The 26,891-nt window shown below is 41.8% G+C and overlaps 2 protein-coding genes across 2 annotated transcripts; one reads left to right on the top strand and one right to left on the bottom strand.

Moving 5' to 3' along the window:
- Positions 1–345: 345 nt before the first annotated feature.
- LOC133547103 (zinc finger protein OZF-like) lies at positions 346–9,124 on the bottom strand. Its single transcript, XM_061892933.1, has 2 exons — positions 8,767–9,124; positions 346–2,351 (listed from the first exon to the last, which is right to left on the bottom strand). Exons 1-2 carry the CDS (start codon positions 8,879–8,881, stop codon positions 1,015–1,017), a joined length of 1,452 nt encoding a protein of 483 aa, XP_061748917.1. The 5' UTR covers positions 8,882–9,124; the 3' UTR covers positions 346–1,014.
- Positions 9,125–9,697: 573 nt separating this feature from the next.
- Positions 9,698–25,903, top strand: LOC133547183 (zinc finger and SCAN domain-containing protein 2-like). Its single transcript, XM_061893000.1, has 2 exons — positions 9,698–10,080; positions 21,724–25,903. The coding sequence occupies exons 1-2, from the start codon at positions 9,888–9,890 to the stop codon at positions 22,476–22,478; spliced, it is 948 nt and encodes a 315-aa protein (XP_061748984.1). The 5' UTR covers positions 9,698–9,887; the 3' UTR covers positions 22,479–25,903.
- Positions 25,904–26,891: the final 988 nt, after the last annotated feature.

Below are 26,891 nucleotides of genomic sequence, written 5' to 3'. Positions count from 1 at the left end.
ATAGCACTTTTCTCTAGTGACTCAAAGCGCTTTACATAGTGAAAGCCAATATCTAAGTTACATTTAAAGCAGTGTGGGTGGCACTGGGAGCAGGTGGGTAAAGTGTCTTGCCCAAGGACACAACAGCAGTGACTAGGATGGCGGAAGCGGGAATTGAACCTGCAACCCTCAAGTTGCTGGCACGGCCGCTATACCAACCGAGCTGTGCCGCCCCATTTCTCAATAATGATAAACCAATGTATGGTGGTAAGCTACATTTATCAATAATAATCCCACTAATAATGACTTGATGGAGGTAGGCTACATTTATTAATATTACTAAACACTTGATGGTGGTAAGCAACATCCAATCCAATCCACTTTATTTATATAGCACATTTAAAAAACAATAACGTTTCCAATGTTATTTAATAATAATAATAATAAAAACTTTAATGGTGGTAAGCTACCTTTGCTACATGGTAAGCTACATTTTTTTACCTGTACTTTTATTGGCGGGACACATCAGAAAACAAATTGTATTGCGAAATATCTGTCCAACATTGACATCTACTTAGTTTCTCTTCCAACGCAGACATCCAGAAGTCTTCTTCTGTTCGGGAAGGTCTTTGTGAGGAAATCCCATCAGACAGGATTTGATGCTCGGCAAAAACAAAAAAAAAAAGAGTTCTGCAACATGCGACAGCGGAAGTAATATTTGGTATATTTCTGCTTTGTCTTTGCACTCCAACAGCACCTGTGCCACAAAGCACTGGTCCGTGTCTCGGATCTAAATAAGCAACCTCTCAAAAGGCAACTTTTTTAGTTCTTAAAACATTACAACTTTCGGTCCTTTGGAAGTTACTTTTGTCCACACGCTTGACATTTTCTTGTGACGGAAAAAAACGTACACAGGCTGACACTGATATAAATGCCATCTTACTACAGTACATCACAAAAGTCTCAAATGTCAGCACGTTTCCGACTGCTTATATTCATAAGTGGGACATGTATTATATCGACTGCACAGACATTTCACGTCCTTGTCTCACCCACACATTTGTGTTTGTCCACCTGGTACTTATAGGAGAACCTTTCATGGCACACGCTGCAACTGAACGCTTTCTCACCCGTGTGTATTCTCATGTGCACTTTCAAAACTAACTTACGTACAAAACTCAATCCACAGACTGAACAGGTAAAAGGTTTTTCCCCGGTGTGTATCGTCATGTGCTTGTCCAATCCGGAACTCACTGCAAAACTTCGGTGACAGATTGAGCAGGCGTATGGTTTTTCTTTAGTATGTATTCTGGTATGTTTTGTCAAACCCGACTTTTGAGAGAATGCGACGCCGCATGACGAGCAGGTGAACGGTTTCTCTCCGGTGTGCGTTCGCTTGTGTCGCACCACCAGCGACCAACGAGAGAAACGTCTGTTGCAGACAGAGCAGGCGTATGGTTTCTCGCCGGTGTGCGTTCGCATGTGCGCCGTCACGTGACCTTTCGACGAGAATTGCTTGCCGCAATTTGCGCAGCAGAACGGTTTCTCGCCCTTGTGAATGATCCTCAAGTGCACGGTCAGATTTCCCTTGTTACTAAACGTTTTGTCACACTGAGAACATTCAAAGCGCGCGTTGTCATTGTCACTGGAGTGCGTTCTTGTGTGTGTCGTCATGTGCGCTTTTGTGGAGAAGCGCTTACCGCAAATTGCACAGCTGAATGGTTTCTCGCCTTTGTGTATAATCCTCATGTGCACATTGAGATTGCCCTTGCTGCTAAAAGTCTTGTCACATTGGGAGCACTGGAAGCGCGTGTTGTCGTCGTCGACAAAGTGCGTTCTGGCGTGCCGTGCCACGTGTGCTTTTGTAGAGAATTGTTTACCACACATTTGACAGCAGAAAGGTTTCTCGCCAGCATGAATGATCCTCATGTGCACATTGAGATTTCCCTTCCTGCTGAAGGTTTTTCCACATTCGGAGCATTTCCAGCATCTGTTGTCAGTCTGATGGGCCTTAGAGTCTTCATCCTCATCATCAGTGTCAGAAGAGTGGGATGTTGTGTCCTCGCTATCTGATAGTGGAGCCAAGTCTGCTTGCGATCCTCCACAGTGGTCTCCATCACCTTCTGTTGTCATGTGTTGACTTGAGCTGCTGCTTGGTCTCTCCACCTCTCTCTGCTCCTCACTTTCACCTTTGACCTCATCACCTTCACCCTTCACGATGACACCGACCACCGAGAAGACATGCAGTCCTTGAAGATGCTCTGCCTCCTGACTGATGCTGTGTTCCTCCTCTTCCTCTTTGATGTGGGGGGGCTGTGGCTCCTCCTGCTTCACCCCGGGGGTCCACGCCTGCTGTTGAGGACTGAGGACATCTGCAGGACACAAGAAGACAAACACATGCTTTAAAAAGTCATATTATTTTGGCTCCAAATATAAATATAGTGAGTGCTAAAAGCCAACTTGATTGGATCTTGGATATGGTTCCCGATTAAAAAAGTTTGGATTTGGCAACAAAGAAAAAATGTAATTAAAGCCGGGCAATAAAATAATGTCAATATATTGCAATGCACGCGTCATCAATATCAATAAAACATTCCGCAATTTTTTATTCATTTTCGTTGGAAGAAAGCAACAGTAAGAAAGAGAGCTTGGTTGCATGAACAAAAATAACATACACTGATAAGTGGGAGTGGCCCGCTAACAGCCAATCAGGTGACATGTTCAACTATCAAGAAATTGTATCAAAATGAAGAAATTGTGGATAAAAGAGAAAAAGTCACTTTTTTGGATGTTTTCAAAGGGACCAAAGACAGATCAATGATGTCTGTACTTAATGCAAGGCAATCAGACTGCTAACAGCAAACTACCTTAGCTCACCCTTTAGAGCACAGCTGTAACTACCTGCCACTAAACCTGCAGAACATATTTCTTCTCAGGTTTCTCTTTGGTTACATTTTCTCACCTTGCACTATTTTCTTACATTTTTCAAAAGCATTTCTTACATATTTCCTATTTTTAAGAGCTTATTATTAAGTGTTCAATGTCATTTGACTATTTTGTTGATATAGTTTGAGTGTTTTTTATGCTTGTGTTGGCCTTTTCTTTTCTGCCTTGATAACTGAGGGATTATAATCACAAGAAGTTGATAATTGAGGGATTATAATCACAGGAAGTTCCTTTCCGGAGTTAAATAAGAATAACATGACAAATTCATGTTACACAGCCGTTATTTCCCAGCACTGAACCTGCAAAAAATACTTCTTGTCGGGTTTCTCTACCATGATGATGTCAGCAAGGTTCTTGGTATTAAAAACCTCCTACTTTGACAGAATCACTTTACAAAACTACTGGAGTCTATATAATAAATATATACTGTATACGTAAATATATATTTCTCACTGACACTCATAGAGGGCGGACACTCCCCTCCCTTTCCTCTTCTGCTTGCTTCTTTGTCTTGTCTTAACTTTTTTGTTGCCTCTTTTTGCACTGCTCTCCAAATGCAAAGATTGGAACTATTTAACTGGCATCAAACAAATTGACAAGATTTTGAGTTTGGGGGAACTGCTTGTCGCTTGTTGCTGGACACACCACCGACTCTTGGGAGAAGATGGAGTGCCGTGTGCCTGGCAACCCTTCTGTGAAGGAGGTGGAGGTATCTACCTATTGGGAACTATGACACCAGGACATCTGGCAACCTTTCAGTGGAGGAGGTGAAGATATCTACCTATTGGGAACTATGGAACCAGAACATCTGGCAACATTTCAGTGAAGGAGATGAAGATATCTACCTATTGGGAACTATGAGACCAGGACATCTGGCAACCTTTCAGTGGAGGAGGTGAAGATATCTACCTATTGGGAACTATGACACCAGGACATCTGGCAACCTTTGAATGGAGGATGTGAAGATATATACCTATTGGGAACTATAACACCAGGACATCTGGCAACCTTTCAGTGGAGGAGGTGAAGATATCTACCTATTGGGAACTATGACACCAGGACATCTGGCAACCTTTCAGTGGAGGAGGTGAAGATATCTACCAATTGGGAACTATGACACCAGGACATCTGGCAACCTTTCAGTGGAGGAGGTGAAGATATCTACCTATTGGGAACTATGGAACCAGAACATCTGGCAACATTTCAGTGAAGGAGATGAAGATATCTACCTATTGGGAACTATGAGACCAGGACATCTGGCAACCTTTCAGTGGAGGAGGTGAAGATATCTACCTATTGGGAACTATGACACCAGGACATCTGGCAACCTTTCAATGGAGGATGTGAAGATATATACCTATTGGGAACTATAACACCAGGACATCTGGCAACCTTTCAGTGGAGGAGGTGAAGATATCTACCTATTGGGAACTATGACACCAGGACATCTGGCAACATTTCAGTGGAGGAGGTGAAGATATCTACATATTGGGAACTATGACACCAGGACATCTGGCAACCTTTCGGTGGAGGAAGTGAAGATATCTACCTATTGGGAACTATGACACCAGGACATCTGGCAACCTTTCAGTGGAGGAGGTGAAGATATCTACCTATTGGGAATGATGACACCAGGACATCTGGCAACCTTTCAGTGGAGGAGGTGAAGATATCTACCTATTGGGAACTATGACACCAGGACATCTGGCAACCTTTCAGTGGAGGAGATGAAGATATCTACCTATTGGGAACTATGACACCAGGACATCTGGCAACCTTTCAGTGAAGGAGGTGAAGATATCCACCTATTGGGAACTATGACACCAGGACATCTGGCAACCTTTCAGTGGAGGAGGTGAAGATATCCACCTATTGGGAACTATGACACCAGGACATCTGGCAACCTTTGAATGGAGGATGTGAAGATATATACCTATTGGGAACTACAACACCAGGACATCTGGCAACCTTTCAGTGGAGGAAGTGAAGATATCTACATATTGGGAACTATGACACCAGGACATCTGGCAACATTTCAGTGGAGGAGGTGAAGATATCTACCTATTGGGAACTATGAGACCAGGACATCTGGCAACCTTTCAGTGGAGGAGGTGAAGATATCTACCTATTGGGAATGATGACACCAGGACATCTGGCAACCTTTCAGTGGAGGAGGTGAAGATATCTACCTATTGGGAACTATGACACCAGGACATCTGGCAACCTTTCAGTGGAGGAGGTGAAGATATCTACCTATTGGGAACTATGACACCAGGACATCTGGCAACCTTTCAGTGGAGGAGGTGAAGATATCTACCTATTGGGAACTATGACACCAGGACATCTGGCAACCTTTCAATGGAGGATGTGAAGATATATACCTATTGGGAACTATAACACCAGGACATCTGGCAACCTTTCAGTGGAGGAGGTGAAGATATCTACCTATTGGGAACTATGACACCAGGACATCTGGCAACATTTCAGTGGAGGAGGTGAAGATATCTACATATTGGGAACTATGACACCAGGACATCTGGCAACCTTTCGGTGGAGGAAGTGAAGATATCTACCTATTGGGAACTATGACACCAGGACATCTGGCAACCTTTCAGTGGAGGAGGTGAAGATATCTACCTATTGGGAATGATGACACCAGGACATCTGGCAACCTTTCAGTGGAGGAGGTGAAGATATCTACCTATTGGGAACTATGACACCAGGACATCTGGCAACCTTTCAGTGGAGGAGATGAAGATATCTACCTATTGGGAACTATGACACCAGGACATCTGGCAACCTTTCAGTGAAGGAGGTGAAGATATCCACCTATTGGGAACTATGACACCAGGACATCTGGCAACCTTTCAGTGGAGGAGGTGAAGATATCCACCTATTGGGAACTATGACACCAGGACATCTGGCAACCTTTGAATGGAGGATGTGAAGATATATACCTATTGGGAACTACAACACCAGGACATCTGGCAACCTTTCAGTGGAGGAAGTGAAGATATCTACATATTGGGAACTATGACACCAGGACATCTGGCAACATTTCAGTGGAGGAGGTGAAGATATCTACCTATTGGGAACTATGAGACCAGGACATCTGGCAACCTTTCAGTGGAGGAGGTGAAGATATCTACCTATTGGGAATGATGACACCAGGACATCTGGCAACCTTTCAGTGGAGGAGGTGAAGATATCTACCTATTGGGAACTATGACACCAGGACATCTGGCAACCTTTCAGTGGAGGAGGTGAAGATATCTACCTATTGGGAACTATGACACCAGGACATCTGGCAACCTTTCAGTGGAGGAGATGAAGATATCTACCTATTGGGAACTATGACAACAGGACATCTGGCAACCTTTCAGTGGAGGAGATGAAGATATCTACCTATTGGGAACTATGACACCAGGACATCTGGCAACTTTTCAGTGGAGGAGATGAAGATATCTACCTATTGGGAACTATGACACCAGGACATCTGGCAACCTTTCAGTGGAGGAGGTGAAGATATCTACCTATTGGGAACTATGACACCAGGACATCTGGCAACCCTTCTGTGAAGGAGGTGGAGATATCTACCTATTGGGAACTATGACACCAGGACATCTGGCAACCTTTCAGTGGAGGAGGTGAAGATATCTACCTATTGGGAACTATGACACCAGGACATCTGGCAACCTTTCAGTGGAGGAGGTGAAGATATCTACCAATTGGGAACTATGACACCAGGACATCTGGCAACCTTTCAGTGGAGGAGGTGAAGATATCTACCTATTGGGAACTATGGAACCAGAACATCTGGCAACATTTCAGTGAAGGAGATGAAGATATCTACCTATTGGGAACTATGAGACCAGGACATCTGGCAACCTTTCAGTGGAGGAGGTGAAGATATCTACCTATTGGGAACTATGACACCAGGACATCTGGCAACCTTTGAATGGAGGATGTGAAGATATATACCTATTGGGAACTATAACACCAGGACATCTGGCAACCTTTCAGTGGAGGAAGTGAAGATATCTACCTATTGGGAACTATGACACCAGGACATCTGGCAACCTTTCAGTGGAGGAGGTGAAGATATCTACCTATTGGGAATGATGACACCAGGACATCTGGCAACCTTTCAGTGGAGGAGGTGAAGATATCTACCTATTGGGAACTATGACACCAGGACATCTGGCAACCTTTCAGTGGAGGAGGTGAAGATATCTACCTATTGGGAACTATGGAACCAGAACATCTGGCAACCTTTCAGTGGAGGAGGTGAAGATATCTACCTATTGGGAACTATGGAACCAGAACATCTGGCAACCTTTCAGTGAAGGAGATGAAGATATCTACCTATTGGGAACTATGAGACCAGGACATCTGGCAACCTTTCAGTGGAGGAGGTGAAGATATCTACCTATTGGGAACTATGAGACCAGGACATCTGGCAACCTTTCAGTGGAGGAGGTGAAGATATCTACCTATTGGGAACTATGACACCAGGACATCTGGCAACCTTTCAGTGGAGGAGATGAAGATATCTACCTATTGGGAACTATGACACAAGGAAATCTGGCAACCTTTCAGTGGAGGAGGTGAAGATATCTACCTATTGGGAACTATGAGACCAGGACATCTGGCAACCTTTCAGTGGAGGAGGTGAAGATATCTACCTATTGGGAACTATGACACCAGGACATCTGGCAACCTTTCAGTGGAGGAGGTGAAGATATCCACCTATTGGGAACTATGACACCAGGACATCTGGCAACCTTTCAGTGGAGGAGGTGAAGATATCTACCTATTGGGAACTATGACACCAGGACATCTGGCAACCTTTCAGTGGAGGAGATGAAGATATCTACCTATTGGGAACTATGACACCAGGACATCTGGCAACCTTTCAGTGAAGGAGGTGAAGATATCCACCTATTGGGAACTATGACACCAGGACATCTGGCAACCTTTCAGTGGAGGAGGTGAAGATATCTACCTATTGGGAACTATGAGACCAGGACATCTGGCAACCTTTCAGTGGAGGAGGTGAAGATATCTACCTACTGGGAACTATGACACCAGGACATCTGCTGATTGGTTTTTCCACAAGTTGGAAGTTGCTGGCAGTCTTCAAAGTCTTCAAAGTTGCCACAAATGATTGGAGGATGTGTGAAGAACTGTGGACACTTTGTGATCTGGATCACATCGGACTGTTTGCCCCACAGGATGAATTTGAGGACCAGTCATAGACAATTTTGAGTGAAAAACATCATTTTGTTTTCACTAGCATACAAAACATTCTAAACTTGGATTATTTCCCTGGCTTGGAGACTTTCCTGAAGAACAAAACAAACTCCCTTCTTGTCTCTCATGGACACACACCTGTTGTTGTTGTTGTTGACTTTAGACTGACTGGCGGCTGCACAACATCAAGGCCGCAGAACAGAGACACACGGCAGGCTTACACACACACACACACACACACACACACGCACACACACACACACACACGCATCCACCAAGAATATACACCACCCCCATCCAACACCCTTGATGCAAATCCCATAAAGGTGATGGATGGACGGTCAGCGCCTGAAGAGCTGCAACCTGCTCCCAGGGCCCCCCAATCTTGAACGGGCTTGTGCTGAAAACCAAGTTTCGTTGTACTTGTGCTACGACAAGACCAACCTAAATCTTAAGACTTCAATCTATGAAGGTTCAGCAATCCTTAGCCAGAATTCATTTAGGTTAGGGAACTTCGTGGGAATTCCAGGAATTGCTAAATAAACATAAAGTTAGTAAAGAAGATGTGAAAGTAAGAAATAAACAAACCTGTTCTGTGTGACACAACTTGATGTTTGTTGAAAAGAGCGTCCAGTGGTTGACGTTGTCGCTCCTTCTCCTCTTCAAGTTCCTCCTCGTATTTTGCAATCGTTCTTTCGCACATTTTCAAACAATCACATTTTCCTCTCCCCGTTGAAGATCTGCTCAGCAATGTCTTGTTCGCGTCTTCTGTTCAGCAGCTAGCAAACTAAGCTGGGACGCGTCAACGTGCATGGAGACAACTAATGTACTTAGAAATGATTAAAAGCTAAATATGAGCACACATTTTGCCACAAAGGCGGCAATAATCTCGTCCGTCGTTTTACTAGCAGAAAACAGTTCCCAAAATGGCCACGCATGCGCATTCGCCAGTAGGTACTTATTTATTTATTTTCATTTTTTTTTTCCATGTTCCAAAATTAGTTATCATGATTTTATTTCGTATTCAAACATTTATTTTACCTCACCTCGACAATGAAAGTTTAAATATCCGAGAAATTGCAAAATAAGATATGAAAATGTCAAAACACGAGATCACGTGGTGTAGTGTTTCCGCTTCCCAACCGGAAATGAAAATAAAGACCGCTGCATGTTCCAAAATTAGTTCTAATGGTAGTATTCCGTTTTTAAACATGTATTTTCCCTCACATCGACAGTAAAAGTGTAATCATGCGAGAAAATGCAAAAAAAGGTAAGAAAATACCAGAATATGGGATCACGTGGTGTAGTGTTTCCCTCCAGCGTCGTCAATGACAACAAAATGAACATTTTTTAAATAGCACGGTGCAGTTTTTATTAAATATTCAAACATCCAGTTATAATTCACTCAACAGTCGAATTACATTAAACAAGGAAATAATAAACACGAAAATGCAGACAGTATTAGATAATATAAGGAAACACAGTAGACTAATATTTCCCGCTCGTCTGTTTTGGTCCCTATGGCGAACCGTAGAATGTTGTGTAATGCGGTGCAGTGCGCATGCGCAGTGGCGAAATGCTAGCTCGTCAGTCAAGGCGTGTGCTATAACCTCTTTGTTGTATTTTATCACTTTTTTTACCACTCCTATTACACACTTTATCAATCATTCATCCTTAACGTGCGTGTAAAGTGTTGTGATTGTGTGAAAATGTGCAAAGTAGAAATGCTGAGAGTGTTGGTGAAGCAGCGACTAACTGCTGCTGTGGAAGAAATATTTGTAGTGTTAGAAAGAACCATAGCAGAATACGAGGAGGAACTTTATAGAAGAAAAGAGGAGAACGAGCGACAACGTCAACTACTGGACGCTCTTTTCCAACCGGAAGTTGTGTTGCGCAGAACAGGTGTGTTTACTTCTCACTCTCACCCCTTTTTATCTTTGCTTGGTTCTAACCTGCTTGCAGTGTAACAGGATGAACTCTGATCAAAAATAAAATGATATGACAGCAAGAGTTAATCACAAACATATAGATAGAAGATAGAACATGTTAGGATAGGACTTTATTGTCATTGCACAAGTACAACGAAAATTAGTTTTCAGCACAAACCCATTCAAGATGAGACAAATAAAGGGTGTAAAGGGTTACAAACAAACAGTGTACAGGGTTACAAACAAACAGTGTACAGGGTTATAAACAAACAGTGTACAGGGTTACAAACAAACAGTGTACAGGGTTACAAACAAACAGTGTACAGGGTTACAAACAAACAGTGTACAGGGTTACAAACAAACAGTGTACAGGGTTACAAACAAACAGTGTACAGTTACAAACAAACAGTGTACAGGGTTACAAACAAACAGTGTACAGGGTTACAAACAAACAGTGTACAGGGTTACAAACAAACAGTGTACAGGGTTACAAACAAATAGTGTACAGGGTTACAAACAAACAGTGTACAGGGTTACAAACAAACAGTGTACAGGGTTACAAACAAACAGTGTACAGGGTTACAAACAAACAGCGTACAGGGTTACAAACAAACAGTGTACAGGGTTACAAACAAACAGTGTACAGGGTTACAAACAAACAGTGAACAGGGTTACAAACAAACAGTGTACAGGGTTACAAACAAACAGTGTACAGGGTTACAAACAAACAGTGTACAGGGTTAAAAACAAACAGTGTACAGGGTTACAAACAAACAGTGTATAGGGTTACAAACAAACAGTGTACAGGGTTACAAACAAACAGTGTACAGGGTTAAAAACAAACAGTGTACAGGGTTACAAACAAACAGTGTACAGGGTTACAAACAAACAGTGTACAGGGTTACAAACAAACAGTGTACAGGGTTACAAACAAACAGTGTACAGGGTTACAAACAAACAGTGTACAGGGTTACAAACAAACAGTGTACAGGGTTACAAACAAACAGTGTACAGGGTTACAAACAAACAGTGTACAGGGTTACAAACAAACAGTGTACAGGGTTACAAACAAACAGTGTACAGGGTTACAAACAAACAGTGTACAGGGTTACAAACAAACAGTGTACAGGGTTACAAACAAACAGTGTACAGGGTTACAAACAAACAGTGTACAGGGTTACAAACAAACAGTGTACAGGGTTACAAACAAACAGTGTACAGGGTTACAAACAAACAGTGTACAGGGTTAAAAACAAACAGTGTACAGGGTTACAAACAAACAGTGTATAGGGTTACAAACAAACAGTGTACAGGGTTACAAACAAACAGTGTACAGGGTTAAAAACAAACAGTGTACAGGGTTACAAACAAACAGTGTACAGGGTTACAAACAAACAGTGTACAGGGTTACAAACAAACAGTGTACAGGGTTACAAACAAACAGTGTACAGGGTTACAAACAAACAGTGTACAGGGTTACAAACAAACAGTGTACAGGGTTACAAACAAACAGTGTACAGGGTTACAAACAAACAGTGTACAGGGTTAAAAACAAACAGTGTACAGGGTTACAAACAAACAGTGTATAGGGTTACAAACAAACAGTGTACAGGGTTACAAACAAACAGTGTACAGGGTTAAAAACAAACAGTGTACAGGGTTACAAACAAACAGTGTACAGGGTTAAAAACAAACAGTGTACAGGGTTACAAACAAACAGTGTATAGGGTTACAAACAAACAGTGTACAGGGTTACAAACAAACAGTGTACAGGGTTACAAACAAACAGTGTACAGGGTTACAAACAAACAGTGTACAGGGTTACAAACAAACAGTGTACAGGGTTACAAACAAACAGTGTACAGGGTTACAAACAAACAGTGTACAGGGTTACAAACAAACAGTGTACAGGGTTACAAACAAACAGTGTACAGGGTTAAAAACAAACAGTGTACAGGGTTACAAACAAACAGTGTATAGGGTTACAAACAAACAGTGTACAGGGTTACAAACAAACAGTGTACAGGGTTAAAAACAAACAGTGTACAGGGTTACAAACAAACAGTGTACAGGGTTACAAACAAACAGTGTACAGGGTTACAAACAAACAGTGTACAGGGTTACAAACAAACAGTGTACAGGGTTAAAAACAAACAGTGTACAGGGTTACAAACAAACAGTGTATAGGGTTACAAACAAACAGTGTACAGGGTTACAAACAAACAGTGTACAGGGTTAAAAACAAACAGTGTACAGGGTTACAAACAAACAGTGTACAGGGTTACAAACAAACAGTGTACAGGGTTACAAACAAACAGTGTACAGGGTTACAAACAAACAGTGTACAGGGTTACAAACAAACAGTGTACAGGGTTACAAACAAACAGTGTACAGGGTTACAAACAAACAGTGTACAGGGTTACAAACAAACAGTGTACAGGGTTAAAAACAAACAGTGTACAGGGTTACAAACAAACAGTGTATAGGGTTACAAACAAACAGTGTACAGGGTTACAAACAAACAGTGTACAGGGTTAAAAACAAACAGTGTACAGGGTTACAAACAAACAGTGTACAGGGTTAAAAACAAACAGTGTACAGGGTTACAAACAAACAGTGTATAGGGTTACAAACAAACAGTGTACAGGGTTACAAACAAACAGTGTACAGGGTTACAAACAAACAGTGTACAGGGTTACAAACAAACAGTGTACAGGGTTACAAACAAACAGTGTACAGGGTTACAAACAAACAGTGTACAGGGTTACAAACAAACAGTGTACAGGGTTACAAACAAACAGTGTACAGGGTTACAAACAAACAGTGTACAGGGTTACAAACAAACAGTGAACAGGGTTACAAACAAACAGTGTACAGGGTTACAAACAAACAGTGTACAGGGTTACAAACAAACAGTGTACAGGGTTACAAACAAACAGTGTACAGGGTTACAAACAAACAGTGTACAGGGTTACAAACAAACAGTGTACAGGGTTAAAAACAAACAGTGTACAGGGTTACAAACAAACAGTGTATAGGGTTACAAACAAACAGTGTACAGGGTTAAAAACAAACAGTGTACAGGGTTACAAACAAACAGTGTACAGGGTTACAAACAAACAGTGTACAGGGTTAAAAACAAACAGTGTACAGGGTTACAAACAAACAGTGTACAGGGTTACAAACAAACAGTGTACAGGGTTACAAACAAACAGTGTACAGGGTTAAAAACAAACAGTGTACAGGGTTACAAACAAACAGTGTACAGGGTTACAAACAAACAGTGTACAGGGTTACAAACAAACAGTGTACAGGGTTACAAACAAACTGTGCACAGAGTTACAAACAAACAGTGTACAGGGTTACAAACAAACAGTGAACAGGGTTACAAACAAACAGTGAACAGGGTTACAGAACAGGAACACAAGGCGACCCGTCAAAGATAGGGAAAAAGGTAAAACGCTGGGGAAGGATGAGTAAAGAACTACTATCTAGACTGGGCTCCTAAGGGGGCCCAGTCTGGAGTGGGAAAAAACCCTCCACAGCAAAGCACATATACATATTACAATGTACATCTCCAAATATCTAGCAACAGAGGGGAGGGATTGGGGGGGGCATGGTAACAGGCTGCAGCTCTCAGGCACTGACCATTTGTCCATCACCGCTATGGGATTGTTAAAAGAGAATGTAAACAGATATTAACAGTATCAATCAGAACAAGTGGATTAATGATCCCTTTTTACAGCTTGTCCCTCACAATTTTGCCAAACAATAGGTGTATAAATGACACCATATGTTACTGCATACATCAGCAGACTAATTAGGAGACTTTGTTTGTTTACTTACTACTAAAAGACAAATTGTCTAGTATGTTCAGCATTTTATTTAAGGACAAACTTGCAATAATAAACATGTATTTAATGTACCATAGTATTTTTTTTATAATGCCATTTTTTGTGGTCCCCTTTATTTAGAAAAGTACTGAAATACATTTTGGTACCCGTACTAAGATATTGGTTTTGGGACAACACTAGTTTGTTGTATACTGAGGGTTTTTAAGTGTCTGAAAAGGGACTATATAAGTGTATTTATTATTATTATTATTATTATTGTGTTATTATGATTACAAATTCGAAGGTGTCCAAATGATCATTTTTCACATCAATCAATCAATCGATCAATGTTTATTTATATAGCCCTAAATCACAAATATCTCAAAGTACTGCACAAACCATTACGACTACGACATCCTCGGAAAAACCCACATAAGGGCAAGGAAAACTCACCCAGTGGGACGCCGGTGACAATGATGACTATGAGAACCTTGGAGAGGACCTCAAATGTGGGCGAGACGTAACAAACGCATGGATAATGATCTCAGCGTCTTTAGTGGACAAAATGGAGCGAATTTTAGTGATATTACGGAGATGAAAGAAGGCCGTTTTAGTAACGCTTTTAATGTGTGCCTCAAAGGAGAGAGTTGGGTGGAAGATAATACCCAGATTCTTTACCGAGTCACCTTGTTTAATTGTTTGGTTGTCAAATGTTAAAGTTGTATTATTAAATAGAGGTCGGTGTCTAGCAGGACCGATAATCGGCATTTTTGTTTTTTTGGTGTTGAGTTGCAAAAAGTTAGCGGACATCCATTGTTTAATTTCATTAAGACACGCCTCCAGCTGACTACAATCCGGCGTGTTGGTCAGCTTTAGGGGCATGTAGAGTTGGGTGTCATCAGCATAACAGTGAAAGCTAACACCGTATTTGCGTATGATGTCACCTAGCGGCAGCATGTAGATGCTGAAGAGTGCAGGGCCAAGGACCGAACCCTGGGGAACTCCACACGTTACCTTAACGTAGTCCGAGGTCACATTGTTATGGGAGACGCACTGCATCCTATTAGTAAGATAAGAGTTAAACCAAGACAGGGCTAAGTCTGACATACCAATTCGTGTTTTGATACACTCTAATAAAATATTATGATCGACGGTATCGAAAGCAGTGCTAAGATGGAGGAGCAGCAACATAGATGACGCATCAGAATCCATCGTTAGCAATAGATCATTAGTCATTTTTGCGAGGGCTGTCTCCATAGAGTAATTTGCCCTGAAACCGGATTGAAAAGTTTCACATAGATTGTTAGACGCCAAGTGTTCATTTAGCTGTTCTGCAACAATTTTTTCGAGGATTTTCGAAATAAAGGGAAGGTGAGACACCGGTCGGTAGTTTACCATGAGGTCAGGATTGAGGTTAGGTCTTTTAAGAAGAGGATGAATAACCGCTTTTTTGAATGCTAGGGGAACAGTGCCCGAGGAAAGTGATAAGTTTATAATATTTAGCACTGTTGGACCTAATAATACAATACACATGACAGTTGTAGCGCCTCCAATGGGTTGTGTTGAAACTGCCTTGTAAGAGATGCTGGCGTACAGTGCGTGTAACTCACAGTTGATAACCCAGTGGTTCTTAACCTGGGTTCGATCGAACACTAGGGGTTCGGTGAGTCGGCCTCAGGGGTTCGGCGGAGGTCAAAACACACCCGACTCATCGTGTACATCAGACCTTGGAAAATTAAGGCCCAGGGCCACATGTGGCCCAGTAAAGGGAAACATTATCACAATTTCAAAAGGGTTAAAAACAATAAAAATCAGTTCCCAGTGGCTTGTTTTATTTTTCGAAGTTTTTTTCAAAATTTTACACCTCCCGGAATATCCCTAAAAAAGCTTTAAAGTTCTTGATTTTCACTATTTGCGATGCGACTGTCCATTTCCCTGTGACGTCATACAGTGCTGCCAATGTAAATAAACAATGGGAATACCACAGCAAGATATAGCGACATTAGCTCGGATTCAGACTCGGATTTCAGCGGCTTAAGCGATTCAACAGATTACGCATGTATTGAAACAGATGGTCGGAGTATGGAGGCAGATAGCGAAAACGAAATTGAAGAAGAAATTGACGCTATTGAGCGAATAGCTATTGACGCTATTCGGCCATAGCATGGATGTACCTAATGAAGTGGCCCATAGCATGGCTGCCTTATTAGCATCGCCGGTAAAATGTGCGGACCAAACGATCAGGACTTTCGCATCTTGTGACACTGGAGCAACTTAAATCCGTCAATTGGTAAGTGTTTGTTTGGCATTAAATGTGGGTATATAGTTTCAAATGTACATACAGCTAGCGTAAATAGCACATTAGCATCGATTAGCATAGCATGTTAGCATCGATTGGCTGGCAATCATGCCGAGACCAAATATGTCTGATTAGCACATAAGTCAACAACATCAACAAAACTCCCCTTTGTGATTTCATTGACTTAATGGTTGCAAATGCATCTGCAGGTTATCCATACATCTCTGTGCCATGTCTGTCTTAGCATCGCCGGGCAAATGTGGAGACACTCTGGCACATTCAATGGGGGTCTGGCGGCAGACACTTTGGCATCTTGGGGCCAGTGGTGCAACTTTAAAGGGGAACATTATCACAATTTCCAAAGGGTTAAAAAGAATAAGAATCAGTTCCCAGTGGCTTGTTGTATTTTTTGAATTTTTTTTCAAAATTTTACCGGTCTCGGAATATCCCTGAAAACAGCTTGAAAGTGCCTTATTTTCGACTCTCTGCGAAGACACTGGCCATTTCCCTGTGACGTCACACAGTGCTGCCAATGTAAACAAACAATGGGAATACCACAGCAAGATATAGCGACATTAGCTCGGATCCAAACTCGGATTTCAGCGACTTAAGCGATTCAACAGATTACGCATGTATTGAAACAGATGGTTGGAGTATGAAAGTATTGAAGAAGAAACTGAAGCTATTGAGCGAATAGCTATTGACGCTATTCATAGCCATAGCATGGCCGAATAGCTGCGTTAGCATCGCCGGTAAAATGTGCGGACCAAACGATCAGGACTTTCGCATCTTGTGACACTGGAGCAACTTAAATCTGTCGATTGGTAAGTGTTTGTTTATCATTAAATGTGGGTGGAAGGAAACGTAATATAGTTGCAAATGCATCTGCAGGTTATCCATACATCTCTGTGCCATGTCTGCTTTAGCACCGCCAGTAAATAGCATGTTAGCATCGATTAGCGTAGCATGTTAGCATCGATTAGCTGGCAGTCAACATCAACAAAACTCACATTTGTGATTTCGTTGACTTTATCGTTGCAAATGCATCTGCAGGTTATCCATACATCTCTGTTCCATGTCTGATTTAGCACCGCCGGGAAATAGCATGTTAGCATCGATTAGCGTAGCGTGTTAGCATCGATTAGCTGGCAGTCAACACCAACAAAACTCACCTTTGTGATTTCGTTGACTATGGTTGCAAATGCATCTGCAGGTTATCCATACATCTCTGTGCCATGTAAAATGTGGAGACACTCTGGCACATTCAATGGGGGTCTGGCGGCAGACACTTTGGCATCTTGGGGCCAGTGGTGCAACTTGAATCCCTCCCTGTTAGTGTTGTTACACCCTCCGACAACACACCCACCAGGCATGATGTCTCCAAGGTTCCAAAAAATAGTCGAAAAAACGGAAAATAACAGAGCTGAGACCCGGTGTTTGTAATGTGTTGAAAATGAAAATGGTGGGTGTGTTACCTCGGCGACGTCACATTCTGACGTCATCGCCTCCAGCAAGATAAACAGAAAGGCGTTTAATTCGCCAAAATTCACCCATTTAGATTTCAGAAATCGGTTAAAAAAATAGATGGTCTTTTTTCTGCACCATCAAGGTATATATTGACGCTTACATAGGTCTGCTGATAATGTTCCCCTTTAAAGCATAAGCAAGCATGCATCACTATAGTTCTTGTCTCAAAGTAGGTGTACTGTCACCACCTGTCACATCACACCCTGACTTATTTACCATGAATTGATGAAGGTGGACCCCGACTTAAAGAAGTTGAAAAACTTATTGGGGTGTTACCATTTAGTGGTCAATTGTAGGGAATATGTACTGTACTGTGCAATCTACTAATAATATGTACTGTACTGTGACATCTACTAATAATATGTACTGTACTGTACTATCTACTAATAATATGTACTGTACTGTGCAATCTACTAATAATATGTACTGTACTGTGACATCTACTAATAATATGTACTGTACTGTGACATCTACTAATAATATGTACTGTACTGTGACATCTACTAATAATATGTACTGTACTGTGACATCTACTAATAATATGTACTGTACTGTGCAATCTACTAATAATATGTACTGTACTGTGACATCTACTAATAATATGTACTGTACTGTGCCATCTACTAATAATATGTACTGTACTGTGCCATCTACTAATAATATGTACTGTACTGTGACATCTACTAATAATATGTACTGTACTGTGTAATCTACTAATAAAAGTAGCAATCAATCAATCAATTCACTTGTTTGCTGTTTTCCCGTGCGTGGTGTTATTGCACTCCTATTTTGGTGGCTTTTCCAGTTTTGTCTTTATTTTCCTGTAACAGTTTCATGTCTTCCTTTGAGCGATATTTCCCGCATCTACTTTGTTTTAGCAATCAAGAATATTTCAGTTGTTTTTATCCTTCTTTGTGGGGACATTGTTGGTTGTCATGTCCTCCACGGACAAAGCTACAAATTATGGGAGACTGGGCTTGCTGCTCCGCTGCTCCCAGTCTGCGGAACGCTCTCCCTGACCACCTAAGGGCACCTCAGACTATGGATGCTTTTAAAAAAGGCTTAAAAACCCATCTTTTTAAAAAAGCCTTTTTATAGACATGCATGCTGGTTCTAGCTATTGGGCTGTTTCTAGTTTTATATTTTCTTTATTTTTATTTTCTTTTTATTATTATTATTACTATTTTTTTACATTGTGGCACTTTGAGGTTGTTTGTTCAACGTAAAGTGCTTTTTTAAAAATTAAATCTATTATTATTATTATTATTATTGCAATGTGGCCGCCGTCTCTGCTCCACACACAGTAAGTCTTTGCTGTCGTCCAGCAATCTGTTTTTGTTTACTTTGCAGCCAGTTCACTTTTAGTTTCCTCTCCAAGGTTTCTCATAGTCATCATTCTCAATGTCACCGACGTCCCATTGGCTGTGAGTTTTTCCTTGCCCTTATGTGGGCTCTACCGAGGATGTCGTTGTGGTTTATGCAGCCCTTTGAGACACTTCTGATTTAGGGCTATATAAATAAACATTGATTGATTGATTGATTTTTTTTCTGCATAGCCTTCCCCAAGCGTCAATGCCTTTTCTGAGGGCCACTCACCTTTTGTTTATTTCTGGTTTAGCCATTAAATGTTTATTTTTGGTTTAGCCATTAAATACCTTTTTACCTGCACGCTGCCTCCCGCTGTCGTCTTCATATTATGATCACGACAAACCATCGTTGTCTCACACGACGTGTTCCCGACATCTACAAAGCAATTAGCTAGCAGCCGTCACCTACTGAAATAGAAGACTATTACAGGGTTACTCTGCTCAGCTCTAGACACTCAACAGCAACACACTATTTGCAAACTATAATTACTGCTTTGCAAAAAAATATTTTTAACCCAATTAGGTGAAACTACATAATTTGCCACGGCACACCAGACTGTATCTGCCGCTGCACAGTGGTTGAAAAACACTGATGTAGACCACAAGGAAGTCTTTTACATTTAGAAAATAATCATGATAATGTGACTCCTTTAATGCGGAATATTCTGGTGCGCCTTTTGTATGAAAAAAGACCTGAGTTAACCCGCCGGTGCGCCCTATGGCCTTAAAAATTTGGTATATCCATCCATCCATCCATCTTCTTCCGCTTATCCGAGGTCGGGTCGCGGGGGCAGCAGCCTAAGCAGGGAAGCCCAGACTTCCCTCTCCCCAGCCACTTCGTCCAGCTCCTTCCGGGGGATCCCGAGGCGTTCCCAGGCCAGCCGGGAGACATAGTCTTCCCAACGTGTCCTGGGTCTTCCCTGTGGCCTCCTACCGGTTGGACGTGCCCTAAACACCTCCCTAGGGAGGCGTTCGGGTGGCATCCTGACCAGATGCCCGAACCACCTCATCTGGCTCCTCTCCATGTGGAGGAGCAGCGGCTTTACTTTGAGTTCCTCCCGGATGGCAGAGTTTCTCACCCTATCTCTAAGGGAGAGACCCAAACTCATTTGGGCCGCTTGTACCCGTGATCTTGTCCTTTCGGTCATGACCCAAAGCTCATGACCATAGGTGAGGATGGGAACGTAGATGGAGCGGTAAATTGAGAGCTTTGCCTTCCGGCTCAGCTCCTTCTTCACCACAACGGATCGGTACAACGTCCGCATTACTGAAGACGCCGCACCGATCCGCCTGTCCATCTCACGATCCACTCTTCCCTCACTCGTGAACAAGACTCCTAGGTATATTCCATATTTATTTGAATCAAACTATTAAACATGATTTCAGTCCATGTACTTAATGCACACCTGCAGCAATGTTGTCTGCACTAGTATGAAAAACATTGTTTATTTACGTGTTTGCTTCTTGTCAACATTTTGAAACAAGTGTTGTAAACCGAGACTCCAATATCATTTCTCCTCCCAAAATGGTCCTTAGCAATTATCAGCCTCCTCGTAAATAGTCATTTATTCAAAAGAGACAATACCGTATTTTTCGGACTATAATTCGCAGTTTTTTTTCATATACTCCGGAGCGACTTATGTGTGAAATTATTAACACATTACCGTAAAATATCAAATAATATTATTTATCTCATTCGCGGAAGAGACAAAGAAAATGTCAGCAATCGTCACACACACGTCAACCAATAAGAATTTGGCGGGGGAGGGTCATGGCAGAAGTGCATTGTGGGTCATGGAACGCTAACTGCTATATGCTATATGCTACTGCCGTAGCTATTAAAATGGATCATTTCATGGTTGGCGGTAACTTATAAAAAGTGAGAAGGGCTGAACAAAAATGGCGTTGAAAAGGAAATCATGTACTGCAGATTACAAGCTGGATGTAGTGAAATATGCAGCAGAAAAGGACAAGAGGAAGCGGCGCATACCTTTGGAGTTGGCAGAGTTGTTTGGAAGCCACATCCAGGAAGAAGATTTATGGATTAGGAGTGAGAGATAGTTTGGTAAAGGTATAGCATGTTCTATATGTTATAGTTATTTAAATGACTCTTACCATAATATGTTAGGTTAACATAGCAGTTGCTTATTCATGCCTCATATAACCTACACTTATTCAGCCTGTTCTTCACTATTCTTTACTTATTTTAAATTGCCTTTCAAATGTCTATTCTTGGTGTTGGCTTTTATCAAATAAATTTCCCCCCAAAAATGCGACTTATACTCCAGTGCGACTAATATATGTTTTTTTCCATCTTTATTATGCATTTTTGGCCGGTGCGACGTATACTCCGGAGCGATTTATAATCCGAAAAATACGGTAGATCATTTTTAGAAGTAGAAAAACACCAACATGTTGATCCACTACAATAAGCGCTGGGCAAAAAGAAGGCTGTCGCCGATGATGTCACTTCAACAAAACCACATGAAACAAAGACTGCTGCAACTTGTGTGTGTCTTGATGCGTGATGTTATTCATATTTGCAACCACCATGTAACTCAGCTCTTCTGCCTCTTTTTATGTGGCTGCAGAATGTTTCCCCCCCGAGCAGCAGGGGAGGAGCGCCAGGTTGGAGCAGGAGGAGCCACAGCTCCCCCGCATCAAAGAGGAAGAGGAGGATCACAGCATCGGTCAGGAGGAAGCTCATTTTGGAGGACTGGAGGAGTTCCCTGTGAAGAGTGAAGGAGATGAGGTCACAGGTGAAAGTGAGGAGAAGAGAGAGGCGGAGAGACCAAGCAGCAGCTCAGCTCAACACATGACAACAGAAGCTGATGGTGGAGACTTAGCTCCACTTTCAGATAGTGAGCACACAAGGTCTAAAGTCCGTGTGACGATGGACGCCGACAACACGCGCTTCAGATGCCAATTGTGTGACAAAACATTTTGCAGCAAGAAGAATCGTAAAGAACACATGACTTGTCACTCGGATGAGAGACCGTTCATCTGCTCGGTCTGCGGCAAAGGATTCTCCCGCAAAGGCATCTTGACGAGACACACCAGACTGCACACGGGGGAAAAACCGTACAGCTGTTCAGTTTGTGGCCAACGATTCTGTCAGCAGTCGAACTTGATATCGCACACGAGAAAGCACACGGGCGAGAAACCCTATTCCTGCTCGTTCTGCCACTCGTGCTTTAGTAATAGCTCCAACTTGTACCGACACACCAGAATACACACCGGAGAGAAACCTTTCCTCTGCTCGGTGTGCGGGAAAAGATTCTCCGTTATGGGACGTTTGCGAGCACATAAACGGTTACATGCTGGTGAGAAACCCTCGCTCGCCTAACCTCGGCCCAATCTGCAAATGAGGTTGTGTGGAGAAATCTGCAATGGCTAAAAAAACACGAGAACTCACACGTTTAGGTTGCCACACCTAGACCGAGGGTGGGAAAGACAGGCTGTTTAACCTCTGAAGACGAGGCACGCTTTGCAAACCTGCAGCTACACGCAGAGCAAGGCCACAAGCAGAACTGGTACTGCAAGCCTTCATTTGGGGTCTTTTGCCGTAGTGGTCCAAAGAACACGTTTAAGGACTTTGCCAAGCGTTCTAAGGGAGGCTGAAAGGGTCAAGCACATCTTGAGTGAAAGAAGATGATCTGAAGGCACGAGACACCGAGACAGCCGCTCTGACCGATGATGAGGACGTGGCCTGCCAAGCCATCAGAGCACACCTGTGGCAGACGTAGGGTAAATAGTCGAGCTCCTTGTTCCCCACAAGACGAGGAGGCGACTCCTCCAATGGATCCATGGAGCGATGAGGACGGAGTACAGTGACCCCGCCCGGCTTTTGCTGGCCGAGGTGACGGAGAGACGCAGAACGCTACAAACGCGATGCAACGGTCACGCGGTCACAGCGCAGGAAAGGGAGGCCAGGCTGCAAGACAGACCTTTGATTGATTGAAACTTTTATTAGTAGATTGCACAGTACAGTACATATTATTAGTAGATTGCACAGTACAGTACATATTATTAGTAGATGTCACAGTACAGTACATATTATTAGTAGATTGCACAGTACAGTACATATTATTAGTAGATGTCACAGTACAGTACATATTATTAGTAGATTGCACAGTACAGTACATATTATTAGTAGATGTCACAGTACAGTACATATTATTAGTAGATTGCACAGTACAGTACATATTATTAGTAGATTGCACAGTACAGTACATATTATTAGTAGATTGCACAGTACAGTACATATTCCGTACAACTGACCACTGAATGGTAACACCCCAATACGTTTTTCAACTTGTTTAACCTCTTAAGGCCCAAGCTGTTTGTTTACATGCTTTGTTTATTTATCTTTGCTATTTGGGCTTATTGGACCCTAGCTAGAATAAAAACTAAGAATCATCTTTTGATATGATGTACTTAGTCCATAAGTACAGAAACATGTACTTCATGTTTGGTGACATGCTAATTCTTTTTTTTCCTAACCCCATTGTATGTTATACTCTTCTGACACCACCAGATGGCAGTATAAGTGTCCACATAAGCAGCCATAAGACCCCAATTCAGTAGTGTACACCATTTTGGAAATAAGAGCTAAAAGGTGCTGTCCACGCTTGTGGCCACTAAGCCTTTAGAGGTTTTAAGTCGGGGTCCACCTTAATCAATTCATGGTATTGATGATTCAATTCATGGCCACAAACCTTCAGAGACGGCGTGAATGGCTAGACTTGGTTTGAAATGCTTGGCCATGTCTTGCTGGCCATACTATTGAGGTATAGTTGTTAGTTTAGTGCTCAGCTGTTTTTGTTCGAAGTTTCTTCTTCTACATCTTCCACCATTTAGTGATAGTCCCTGTGTGTTTACCAACCTTTTGAGGGTGTGTCTTTAAAGTTGTGTTAGTACAAAGTAGACGTTTACGGTACACCGGTGCAAGTATAGTACCGCGATACTAATGAATCATATTTGGTACTATAGGGCCTCAAAAAAAGTACTGGAAACTGGAAAATGACACAATATGTTACTGCATATGTCAGATAACTAATTAGGAGTCTTTGTTTGTTTACTTACTACTAAAAGACAAGTTGTCTAGAATGTTCAACATTTTATTTAAGGACAAACTTCAATCAATCAATCAATGTTTATTTATATAGCCCCAAATCACAAATGTCTCAAAGGACTGCACAAATCATTACGACTACAACATCCTCGGAAGAACCCACAAAAGGGCAAGGAAAACTCACACCCAGTGGGCAGGGAGAATTCACATTCAGTGGGACGCCAGTGACAATGCTGACTATGAGAAACCTTGGAGAGGACCTCAGATGTGGGCAACCCCCCCCCCCCTCTAGGGGACCGAAAGCAATGGATGTCGAGCGGGTCTAACATGATACTGTGAAAGTTCAATCCATAGTGGCTCCAAGACAGCAGTGAGAGTCCCGTCCACAGGAAACCATCTCAAGCGGATCAGCAGCGTAGAGATGTCCCCAACCGATACAGGCGAGCGGTCCATCCTGGGTCTCGACTCTGGACAGTCAGTACTTCATCCATGGTCATCGGACCGGACCCCCTCCACAAGGGAGGGGGGGACATAGGAGAAAGAAAAGAAGCGGCAGATCAACTGGTCTAAAAAGGAGGTCTATTTAAAGGCTAGAGTATACAGATGAGTTTTAAGATGAGACTTAAATGCTTCTACTGACTTGGGATAAGAAACATATGTTTCATGTACGCAAAAATGTTTTGTTAAAATAAAGCCAATGATACAATTTTTTTGTAGTCCTCTTTATTTAGAAAAGTATCAAAACACATTTTGGTACCGGTACCAAAGTATCGGGACCACTTTAGTGCACAGTATGCTATTAACTAATAGTATTTTATGTACAGTAATTACATTACAAGACTGTCAGACAATGGCAAATAATTAAAGAAGCACCCACACAGTGCTCTGAAAGTGTGTGATTACATATTCCAAAGCTTATAAAATTCATATATTTAAAAAAAAAACAACAACGATAAAATGTATAGATTCCAAAAATATTTCTAGATTTTAATTACATAAATATTTGGAAGTAAACGACTCTTTATTTTTCACGTTATCATATATGGTATTAAATAATATAATACAAAAACTTTAGTTTTTAAAGCCGTTGTATGCATCATTTTTATCACATCTGTCGAGGTGTCTCGCTGTTTAGTTATAGTAAAAAAAACTAACTAAAGTGGCCACAGGATGGCAGTGTTGCACTTTAAAGTTGTTTTCCAAGCAGCAAAAGAAAGCCGAGAATGAAAGCTAAAATTGCGACGTGATTACTTGCCATGTTTTTGTGATAATTGCTGCCTTGTTTTTCTATGTTTTGTTCGCTACAGCGCACTAAGAGTCCTCAGTTAGTTGATTACAGAGAGTAGGAAAATATCATCAGGACTCCTCTTCCTCCTATCCAGGAGATGGCAAAAAGCCGCTGCCTGACCAGGGCTCAGAAAATCTGCAGAGACTCCTCCCACACCCACCAATTACTGTTTTCAGTGCTGGATTCTAGAAAGAGGTTCCGCAGCCTCCGTAGCAGAACCTCCAGGTTCTGTAACAGCTTCTTCCCTCAGGCCGTAAACTTCTTGAACACATCATAATAATGCCTTTTAATTCCCCCCAAAATGGATTAAGTGGCTGGAATATAAAGACAATATATTATACATCCATTAATATCTGTACAGTAAACTATTTATTTATATCTGCACCTTATTGATCTTTCAACCTGCACTACAACCTTCTGTGAAGTTCAAATTTGAATGACAATAAAAAGGAAGTTTAAGTCTATTGGTCTACACTTCAGGAAAAAAACATCTCAGTGCACTTTGACTTTCACACAGGCAAGATTAGCTTGCTCGCTGCGAACAAAGTGTAAATGATTCTGATTGTGTCAAAATGAGTAAAGTAGAAATGCTGAGTGTTTGTGAACCAAAGCTGTTGACAAAATATTCGAAATATTTGACAAGCAATAGAGAGACTCGTAAAGTGTTTTAGTAGAATTGCCGTAGCTCCTCTTTGCAAATCCATAGACATGTTTTAAGTAGATGCAGCACTGGCTGCTGTGACGCGAGAAATTGGGCCGCCATCTTGAAGTGGTGATGAGCCGGCGAGCAGCCTAAACAGACAGTTGACAGGTAGAAAACAAAGATGCTAAACTGACAGTTGACAGGTAAAAAACAAAGATGCTAAACTGACAGTTGACAGGTAGAAAACAAAGATGCTAAACTGACAGTTGACAGGTAGAAAACAAAGATGCTAAACTGACAGTTGACAGGTAGAAAACAAAGATGCTAAACTGACAGTTGACAGGTAGAAAACAAAGATGCTAAACTGACAGTTGACAGGTAGAAAACAAAGACGATAAACTGACAGTTGACAGGTAGCAAACAAATATGCTAAACTGACAGTTGACAGGTAGAAAACAAATATGCTAAACTGACAGTTGACAGGTAGAAAACAAAGATGCTAAACTGACGGTTGACAGGTAGAAAACAAAGATGCTAAACTGACAGTTGACAGGTAGAAAACAAAGATGCTAAACTGACAGTTGACAGCTAGAAAACAAAGATGCTAAACTGACAGTTGACAGCTAGAAAACAAAGATGCCAAACTGACAGTTGACAGGTAGAAAACAAAGATGCTAAACTGACAGTTGACAGGTAGAAAACAAATATGATAAACTGACAGTTGACAGGTAGAAAACAAAGATGCTAAACTGAC

Source organism: Nerophis ophidion, linkage group LG02 (assembly GCF_033978795.1).
Source record: "Nerophis ophidion isolate RoL-2023_Sa linkage group LG02, RoL_Noph_v1.0, whole genome shotgun sequence".
NCBI lineage: Eukaryota > Metazoa > Chordata > Actinopteri > Syngnathiformes > Syngnathidae > Nerophis > Nerophis ophidion.
Note: the sequence above shows the minus strand (reverse complement) of the source record. Positions and strands in the feature narration are given on the sequence as shown.

Excerpts from the sequence above, each read along its gene's own strand:
- LOC133547103 (XM_061892933.1), bottom strand. The coding sequence starts at position 8,881 with ATGTGCGAAAGAACGATTGCAAAATACGAGGAGGAACTTGAAGAGGAG. Across the intron at positions 2,352-8,766 it reads AGTTGTGTCACACAGAACAG|ATGTCCTCAGTCCTCAACAG; the intron begins GTTTGTTTATTT and ends TGTGTCCTGCAG.
- LOC133547183 (XM_061893000.1), top strand. The coding sequence starts at position 9,888 with ATGTGCAAAGTAGAAATGCTGAGAGTGTTGGTGAAGCAGCGACTAACT. Across the intron at positions 10,081-21,723 it reads AGTTGTGTTGCGCAGAACAG|AATGTTTCCCCCCCGAGCAG; the intron begins GTGTGTTTACTT and ends ATGTGGCTGCAG.